Source organism: Impatiens glandulifera, chromosome 8, assembly GCF_907164915.1.
Source record: "Impatiens glandulifera chromosome 8, dImpGla2.1, whole genome shotgun sequence".
Lineage (NCBI taxonomy): Eukaryota > Viridiplantae > Streptophyta > Magnoliopsida > Ericales > Balsaminaceae > Impatiens > Impatiens glandulifera.
The window spans coordinates 47,124,978-47,135,475 of NC_061869.1; the positions used below are offsets into that span (position 1 = coordinate 47,124,978).

The window sequence follows — 10,498 nt, forward strand, 5'->3', positions numbered from 1 at the left end:
GCTAGTAGGGTCATTTGCTCAAATTTCCCCATTGGTATGGGGTGACATGTCAAGCCCACAAGGTGCATTTTTTAGAATATTCCGGGTTTTTGTGGTCATTTCTGGAATTCTCTAGAATCCTCTAGGAGTTCCTGGATTTTGGTTGGTCATGGAACTCTCTAGATTTCTCTAGGAGTTTCCTTTTTGTGAGTGAGGTCATGGAACTCTCTAAAATTCTCGAGTTCCTCTTTTTGTAAATAAGGTCATGGAACTTTCTAGAATTCTCTAAGAGTTTCTTTTTGTATGTAAGGTAGGAGAACTCTTTATAATTCTTTAGGAATTCTCATATATAGGTGTCAGTAGAATTCTCTAGGAATTCTTAGGTCTAGATTAGTAATAAAAGAGTCTAAAAATAGTAAAAAAGAATATAGCCCAAGTGTAATCTTTGGGTATATATGATTCATTCAATTGATATCGAACTTAAAAAAATAGTAAAAAAGAATCAAACATCCTAAGAATTAATTGAGCTCACATTCATGCCTCACGTGCGATTTGTTTAATAAATTCATTTCTCTATGTCTTGGAGATGTTTGAATTATTCAAAATTTCTTCTTTCATTCATTGTATTTATTATGCTCTTGACCTTGAAATTTTTTTTATTTTATTTTTGTTATATATGAAAAAATTTAAATAAAATATCACAATTTTAAGTATTCACTTAATGTTGTTATTTAAGAATTCAGGTATAAATACTTTTCTTTTAGTATTTTAAGTTCTTTATTTGGGGGCTTATACCTGACTCCCCCGTACAGTATTCAAATTACCGAGTTTAATTGTCTTGTTAGTGAGTGACATTCATTTTAATTAATTATTATCATATTATAATAAATAAATAAAAACATATATTTAAAATAAAAGTAAATCAATACATTAAAAATTCGTTTCTTTTGCAACTAAATTAGCCAGTTTCCAGGCTTATTTTGGTATTAGATTTGCATTTATAATGATTCAAATTAATTTTGAAATCCTTTTCAAATTATAGTATAATTTTTATCTCTTTATTTAATAATACAAAATTATTATTTAAAATATAAATTATCTATTAAATAATTATTATTTCAAATGATATTCTATAACAATAAAAAAAATTGTATTCTAAAACAATAACCAAACTTACTTTTAGATATAAAAATCATTTGAATATATAATAGAAAAAACAGAAGAAGCAAAATCACAATTTTTGTTTTATATTTTCCATTTTTGATACATGAATAATCCTCAAGAACACTGAAAAGATGTTGCTGCTGCTGCTAGTATATTATATAGTATTAATACAAACCTACAGAATAAGAGATTGACGACACTCTTTATTGTGCTTCTTCTCCTTCATGATGTACATGCCTCAACCTCAAACCGACGACTTCACCTTCAACCGCAACATCTTCTTGCGCAGAAACCGCATTTTGTTGTCTTTTAGCAGCTTCCCCAAAATTATGCAGTCTTCTGCCAATCAAGTATCGATCATCTCTTATAGAATTATGGAGATTTGTGAACCAGAGATGGAACCGTTTTGCACAAAAACAGACCAGGCTGAAACCCAGGCAACCAAGCCATGCGAAACGATAGACTGCTGAATTGATGACTAAAGGGTAACCGAATACCGGGAATACCCCTCGGGCTAATACGTAAGGAACACATAATGCTGTGAGTAATTTTGTCACTATTGGGAATACGATTTCTCGGAGTACCCAAAAGCCTTGTAACCTTGAGAAACCGTCTTCTCTTACTCTCTCGAATTTTACTCGCCAACTTTCGTCCACTAGTGGTGCCATATGATCTAGCATTACCTGTTCATAGAAAACTCTATTAACATAACTTATACATCTATAAAAAATCATGAAGACTCGGATCAACTTGGATTGACAAGTTTGGATCTTCCATGTTTTAGAGCTTGTTTGATGTGGGCCATCCCATAAGACATCACTATTTTAATACCATCAGTTCATCATTAAGTGTACAATGATAAATTAACTGAGTTTTTGAAACCAAACATCAAACATGAGGCTTATTTTGGTATAGGAGAGTTTTGTTTTCAAATGTGATCTCATTCGAGATATCAGAATTTGTTTTTTACCGAAATGGATGAATTGTTTAAAAAAATCCAGGAATTTTTCAAATAATTCAAAAATCAAACAAGCTCTAAGAAAGATATTTGATTGAGATGTGTATCCAAACAATCTCAATACAAAATGAAAAATAATTCTTACAACAGCAACTACTCACCAATCTAGTCCAGATCTTGAGAAAGATGAGTCCCAAAGCCCAGTCTTGGTACAGTAGAAAAACAGGACTTTCATCCACAGGTACTCTCATTGGAACAATTACAAGAAGTTCAAAAAGCAGTCCAATTAACACTGGGATCATAAAAATCTGCAAAATAGATATATTCATGCAAACATCAACATAACAAACCAACCACATAAAAGAATTTTTTAAATCTGTTTATCTGGATCCAAAAACAAAAACATTATTATTATTTTTTAAAATTCTCTTACTAAAAGGTAATGACAAGACAACTTATCACTCAATTTAAATAAAATTTATTTGATTATTGTTAATTCTTTTTTCGAGAAAAGGATGAACCTATAATTGTTACTTAATATCACTTTAATTCATTCAACTCAAATTAAGATAAAGTAAGACCATTTATAATGCTAAAAATTAATTATTAAGTACTTATAGACAATTCCACATTTTAGCATATCAACTTATATACCAAGTACTTATAACTCATTTACATTCATTTAATTTATTCAGCATTTACTTTTCAGATACTTAACTCATCAGATACTTAAAAATTCAGTATTCACACTTAATTTTCAATTTAATAAAATATACTGTATTTGAATCCAGAAGCAAAAGAAAAATGTGTTTCCCAATGGAGTATATTATATAGAGAAAAATAAGAAGCCAGATTTTCTCACCCATATTGACAACAATGCAAAGCTCTTCAAAACAATACTACACCACTTCTGAACTTGCCGTATCAGAACCTTGACCCTCCTTGTTCTTATGTGCTCGACGCAGTATCTAACTCCGGCTATTACAGTCCAAATTGCATAGCTTCCAATAACAAATGCGTATATATCTAAAACAGAGACATACTCTTGAATTAAGACACTGCTAAATTCATCAATAGGCTAAACAAATTAATATAGTAGTTTAATTACCATTACACTTGATGCCATGGGTTATTGGTAGAAGTGGGATAAGATTAAATAATGTGCGTCCAAGTGAAATCGGAACAACTACTAATGCAGAGTTGAAGACCACGAGAGTTATCCAAGCCACAACTAACAGTAACACTATTCGGAAGACAAAGCTGTACCTCCTAAAAGAAGTAGACAAGTGTATTATATATATTGAGAGGAATAAAACATCTAAATTCCAAAAGCCAAGGCCTTATGGATGTGTGTTATTCGAGATTAATTTTAAATAAGCCACTATCCAATCAACAATATCTACCCCATCAAATAGATTACTCAAATAATCACCAAAATATCTTCTTTTTTATTAAATATTTTTTTCATTATATATTTGTACTCTAATTGTCTTTTTACCCAAATAACCTATTTTTCAATAACCAACATGAAACATGGTTATTTGTAAATAAACACTTGGTTATTCAAATAACCCTAAATCAAACAAGGCATACAACTGCAACAGCAAGCTATTTGTGGAAAAAGTGATTATTGGCTTCTTCATGTCTTTTGGACTTGGGGCTAGGTTTGTTAGTGAAAATCAAGTTTGAAGAAAATATTAATTATTTGGGTTAAATACCAAAACAATTTTATTCTATGAAGGAGTCTAGCACAACATCTCAGCACATGACCAAACTTGAATCAAGGTGCTTCAAGTGGAAACGAACATGAGATCTCAACCTCTTAAATTCAATACTCTCAATTCGACTTCTTTATCATGTCCTAGCTTGAGTGCTAAAATACCCAACACTTAAGCTAACCTAACCAGAATATTCTTAGTGTTTAATATTTGAAATGTTGTACAGAAAATGATGTTTTAGTTGATGATTTGGTGGATAATCACGTAGTGCAACATTGTCCAAATCCATATGGAGGGATAAATAAAATAAGTATGTGCAAGATCAAACATAGAAGAGATTATACCATAGAATAATCAATAATAATATGAAATAATATTAAAAAGACCCTTAAATTTGAAGTCATGGATCAAATTAGCCCCTAAAACCTTTAAAAAGATCATCTAAGCCTTCAACTTGAACATATTGGGTCAAATAATTCCTCCTTCGAATACTCATTATGTATCTGATTAGTGAAACTAGCATGCGACGCATATATATGATAATTTTACAAAACAGAGATTAGGGTTCAGAAGGCCACAGAAATGAGGACAAGTGGTCGGGTTAAGGTTGTATTTATAAGAAAATTTATCAGTTTAGATCCATTAATCTAAACAATTAAGTGTATAAGAATTAGGTTCATTTGATAATTATTTTTTAAAATCACTTATTTAGATTCCACTCATGTTAAGCTAAAAAAATGAAGTTAAAAAATCTTGCTTAATTCCATAAAGTATAAATGACTTAATTAAGACAATTTTAACCAGTGAAATCAATCAATTTACCTTTAAGGGTAAAATAGCTTTGAGTACCTGACATTAGTTCCATAATTTATCAAATCAACTTATATATCAAATACTTAAAATTTAGATATTTTCATTTTGTTTACTGAGCTTGTTTTTTCAAATACTTTAACTTATTCGACACTTAAAATTCAATATTCAACATTGAATATTTATCAACATCATCCTAAGAGTTAGATAATTATTATTATTGAGTTTAGGGATAATTAAATTAATATCTATAATTGAAACTCATCTCTTAAATTAGCCTATAAATATTTATTATTCTTAATTTTCAACATTATTGATAATCAGTTTGTTTAGATTCCTGTCTTCTAATATTCTATGGATCTTCTCAATATATCAATTCAAATTTCAAACCCTAAGAATTAGTATATATTAGGCAACAGTGTTGATTCCATCCCGCTTCGATAATAGTTGGATGGATGGCTTATTTGATCCAATAATAGAAATTAAGTTAAAGAGCTTATTTTATATTCAAAACTATAAAGTTAGGATTTCCCTCCACGGTTGTTTGCGGTTTCCGCAACATCAGGGACTAATGAAATAGCGTCTCACTTTTCTCAAAATAATAAAAACTACAAAGTTAGGGGCTACTTGATCTTTATATTTCAATAATTATTTTGCAACTTACTCGGAATCGGATTGTTCATCGGCATCAGATTCTTCAGCAGGGACATCATTTGATGAGATTGATCTTCCTCTGATATTATCTGGACCCAGTAGTCTTTCTATGACCTGTTCTTGTCCATCTATTTGAACACGTCTCCTATTACGCCTGGCTGGTTCTGCATTTCCGTTTTCCTGACCATTATTGTCCTCTGGTCTGGGCAGTAAGAAATCAGTCAAATCGAGCGCCCAGCCAACTGCAGTAAACCAATACTGGAGAACAGACTTGATTGTACTTCGCAATTTAAAATGCTCAATAGCAAATGGAATGCATATTTGAAAGAGTAGCATGTCTGCAGGAATCTCAGTGAATGGATCTGATACACTGAAAAAAGGGAGGAAGTCACATGTAAGCAAAGGGTTGTTGAAGAATATGCACAACTGGTGAGAATATATATATATATATATATTGGATAAAAGAAAAAATAGAATTAGCCTGCATGAATTGAATCATTTGAAGCAACTTACGAGATATCTAGAGGGAAAATAGAGGGTGCCATTCTCATAGCGAGTTTGACGGGTAAAAATACAAGCATCACTATTAAACTCCCATACACGCCAACAGACAACAAAACTCTTCTTGCATGTTTATGCACAGGATCATCAATCAAATCACGGAAAGGGTTATAGTTTGGATCAGCTGGGTCCCTCAGGAAGTAAAGAACACCGGTTCGCAAAACCTATTAAATGATGAAGATAAAGATACATGAATTAAAAAAGGAATAAAACTTGATGGGTCAATTTGAAAACACCGGTATACAAAATTTCAGAATCCAAAAACGTATATCAAAGATTATGCTTAAAAACTAAACTTAGGCCTTGTTTGATCAAGAGCTTTTTTATCTTGGGTATTTTGTAAATAAACCGATATTTAAAAGAAAAAACTTAAATTGGTTTTGTTTGGGGGAAATGACCATGATATTCTTAGTATTTAAAATGTTAAAAAAGTAAAATAAGGATGTTTTGATATTTTAGGTCATGATTTGATGGAAGTGAATGATGATGAGATAATGGTTTACTTGGATTAAATCCAAACGAACTACATCAAACAAGATCTAAATAACCCCTTATCCCATCATCAACGCTTCATAATCAAATCATCAACTAAGATATTAAAATACAATTTCTTTATTTTTTTTGTAACATTTTAAATATTAAATAACCCCAACTAATCCACTTTTACTAAAACAATGTTTTTTTTCTCTTTCAAAAATTTGATTTATTTAAGAAAAATATTCCTACATCAAACAAGCTCTTAGTCAGAGATATATTAGAGTATTTATTAGTTTTATAAACAACAAAAACATGTGAAAGTATTTACCCCTCGTAGTAGGCTGACGAAGACACTAATTTGTAGCATGTAAACAATGCCAACAACCCAATGAACCAACGAGCTTGCCAGAGGAGAGGCCGAACAGAACTCCACCCTTTGGGAAATTGACTTGCCAAACATTCTTATAGTACAAATGTCAAGCCACCATCCACACATCAATGGGAAGACGCCAAGTTCAATGACCAAAAGGAAAGCAACCTTAATCATAGTCATTAAATGCCTCATTGCAGCCAGGAACTGCCGCAGAAGGGAAGGAATTGTCTCTGCAATGGATGCGATACCATAGAACCTTCCCGTAGTTAAAGGCTCACCTTTAGCATACCTAATCAATGCAACAGTTCCCAGGTAAATGAACACCAAAAAAAATATGAACATGTAACCGACAGCAAGAGTAGTAACATCAGATAGCCTCGACGTTACACCAACAACAGACATTCCTTTTACAGAATCAGCTGCAAGTGAGGAGGTTAGGTTATTTTTTACTCCATGTAATCCAGTGGCATTTGCACTCATCACCTCCACAACCTTGTCTAGCAAGTTTCCATTTTGACCATCCGATGATAAATTCACCATACCCGTCAATGCATTCTTCAAGGTAATATTGGCTAAAGATAAGGCTGAATCAGTCAATGGAAGCATCCTTGACAAAACTGGGCTGGCAGCTGAGGCCAAAATCCATGATACATAGTGAAGAATAACCCGTCCCAAGGAGAAGGGCACAAAGATCACAACACCAAGAAATATCATATTACTTGCAAGAACCTGCAGGAGCGACCATCTATTAGAATGCTAACAACCAAGCCCATTAAAGCCCACACAGTCGATATCAGTTTATAAATCATATATTTAGAATTTCTAATGTCATCCGTTATTTGGTTCAAAATTAAAGTATAATCAAAAGAGAACAAGCTAAAATATCAGCCCAATTTCCTCTTCCTTGATGCAAACGGAAGTCTAAGAAGAAACCAGCTGCTCTATAAAAGAACATACAGGGAATAATGATGGGGAAGAAAATATCACTAGGAATGAATCCCATGCCTTTGCTGTTTTACAGAAATAACGCGACTAAAAATCTCAAATACCATAATAACAATATACAATGGAAGCTAAGGTTGGATATTTACCAGATAAAAGTCAGAATGCAGTATTGTTTTTTGCTTTTGGGAAATGGAAGAAATAACCAAAAGAATAAATAAACAAACTCATCCATTTGCAATCTCAGAATTAACTAAAATCATTCAAATCAATTAAAATATCCTTATTTTTATTCTTGATAGCATTTAATAATACTAAGGGTATTTTGGTCATCTAACTTGTATTAACAAGTTATCTTTAAAATATTTACACAGTTGATTAAGTTTAGAGTGAAAAACGTTTACATGTTAACTTACAAATTTACATAAATTCTTAAGTCTGATAGTTTCAATGTAGATAGAAATCCTTCCGAATATTGATATGCTTATACAGTCCCTAACTAGCAGGCTAAAGTAATACATACACCTCAGCAAAGGATACATAATTCATAAAATACAATTCCACATCTCATAATAAAGAAAGACTACTCAGCATATCCAATACTTAATTTTAGCTACTGATAGGATTTGGAACAATCAACACCACACACACACACATAAGCACTACATGTTATTGGCACACAATAAAAGGTACCATAATATCTACAGAACCACTACATAAATAGTTTATTTCCAGTTCAGAATATCAAGTCTGCTACCTACTGGTTGCGACCAAGGACAATAATATGTTAGATATCAGTACCAAAACAGAAGCAGCATAAGGTGTCATGCTAATAAGTGCTAAATTTTATGAAGATATAGGTTAAACCAATAACAACCAAATCCAATGTGCTAAATAATTCAAAAATGTTGAGACAAACATGAAAAAATGATAAGAATTGTAGACTTACAGTAAAAGCGTTTTCAACCAAATGAAAGACAGGCCCTTGCATGCCTACTAGTTCATCAAATGGTACATCCTCAGCACCATCAGCATCATCCATACCATCAAATATTTGTTCAACATGAGCCTCAAGGCGAGCTGCTTGCAACTCCCAACGAGCAGCAACATTTTCTGCATTCCTTCTAATGATTTGACCAGCTCCCACAATACCTTGAGCTCCAGCAGCATCATCACCGTTCCCATCCATCCTATTAGCTTGAATAGGAGGCCTTCTTGCAGCACGAGCACCATTTCTGTCTCCATCATCATCTCTTCCAACATCCTGCCCTCCAATTTCTCGTAAATGCCTAAAGTAATCCCTTAAAGAAGTGGCTCCGAGAAAAATAAATACAATGCTGGCTGAGAGCAGGAATCCATGCAGGCAATCCGTTAGGATTACTGTGGTAGAGATATGGCTCATGAAAAGTCTCTGGGCTTCACTGAAACTTCTCACAAAAGCTAGTCTCCATATCCAAAATGTGATGAATGGTATGATAAGGAGCCAGACAGAAAGCACAAAGCTAAGGCGCACAAAGAATTGCAGAACATGACAAGCTTTCATTGCCATCCCAACAACGAACTCTTGGAATGGAAGCCTTGAAGGAGCATTTTCAGCATAAACTGGAGAGAAAGAAAATGCATGTTTGCATACCTGGATTTGAATAACAAATGAGTGAAACGGCAATCTTTACGAGAAATGCAACCAAAAAGATTAGTTACAAGATGCTCTTGCAATACGGGTAACCACGGCAACCATATCAGGGCATTGTTAATGCCGAAACTACAGTATAAATATAGCACTCAGGCCTACACTACATTTTGCTAATAGGTAAAAAATATGCGAGTTCCTTATTGCCATTAATTCAACCCATAAAATGGCGTTAAGCATGTGTATAGGAAAACATGATGACAATTTCCTACTAGAAGCTTGCTTAGCCTCAAACATATCTTATGAATCACTGGGTATTTAATTTTGCAGGGTGATTCAAGGACCTAAAACCCTATACCAAGATGAAAGTAATATGAAATTGAGTATGATGTATGATGTAATCAATGGAATGAAGCAGGGAGTAGTCCCCAACGAACCTCGCATTGACGAGCATTGCTGTGATTCAGCCACTGAAGAAGGCAGTCCTGGTGAACGTACTTGATGCTTCCACTGCATGCGCAAGGATAACGGAGAGGATTATCCAGGTCCCCAGGGTTCCTGCAGATCCGACAAACGTCCCCCTCTTCGTCGTCCTCATCATACCTGGAATTAATTTTCTCCGGAGAACCCCTGGGAGACGAAGACGAGGGAACTGGCCTGACGGAAGAAGCCTCGGCAGAAAGGGAATCCCCTTCGGCTTCGGCGCCGCCGTCGTGGTGTGAAGCCGGCAAAGCCGGTGCGATCTCCATATTTTCCAGCGCTTGATTAGGGCTCCCTGCAGGTTTTCTCTCCCTTAAAGCTCAAGGCGGTATCGGAACCGAGTCCGGCCACGGAAACGGAGAGGGTTACGAGAAGGAGCAGTTGCGTTGGAAAGGTGGATGGGATGGATCGCAGAAATGAAATGAAGAGAGAGAAAAGGGGTCAAGCTAAAGCCATTCAAACAGGCAGGCAGTTTTAATGACGACCGACTTTCATCACTCCCTGCGCCTCTCATCTCATATCCAATCCAAGCTCCGACTCATAGAATGGGTCTCATTCGGATATGCTTTTTCACCTTATTTGATTCATATTGCTTTATATATAAATAATATTAGTTTTTGTGAATTTTATTTTTTATCTTTAAATTACTCCATTGTTATTTGAAGCTAAAACTTAAAAATGGTTTGAATGGGAAATTTGAGCAGATGACCCATTGACAGGGTGAATTATCCATTGTGCGGTTGGATAATTTA

General features: G+C 33.9%; 1 protein-coding gene across 1 annotated transcript; it reads right to left on the reverse strand.

Moving 5' to 3' along the window:
* Positions 1-1,200: 1,200 nt before the first annotated feature.
* Positions 1,201-10,196, reverse strand: LOC124911172 (probable E3 ubiquitin ligase SUD1). The gene is made up of 9 exons (XM_047451620.1): positions 9,704-10,196; positions 8,586-9,269; positions 6,650-7,423; positions 5,797-6,008; positions 5,294-5,653; positions 3,210-3,370; positions 2,964-3,127; positions 2,263-2,409; positions 1,201-1,826 (listed from the first exon to the last, which is right to left on the reverse strand). Exons 1-9 carry the CDS (start codon positions 10,013-10,015, stop codon positions 1,347-1,349), a joined length of 3,294 nt encoding a protein of 1,097 aa, XP_047307576.1. The 5' UTR covers positions 10,016-10,196; the 3' UTR covers positions 1,201-1,346.
* Between the last annotated feature and the right edge of the window lie 302 nt (positions 10,197-10,498).

Coding starts and splice junctions, on each gene's coding strand:
- LOC124911172 (XM_047451620.1), bottom strand. CDS start 10,015: ATGGAGATCGCACCGGCTTTGCCGGCTTCACACCACGACGGCGGCGCC. Junction 6,009..6,649: donor TCGTCAGCCTACTACGAGGG/GTAAATACTTTC, acceptor ATCATTTAATAG/GTTTTGCGAACCGGTGTTCT. Junction 3,371..5,293: donor GATGAACAATCCGATTCCGA/GTAAGTTGCAAA, acceptor TACTTCTTTTAG/GAGGTACAGCTTTGTCTTCC.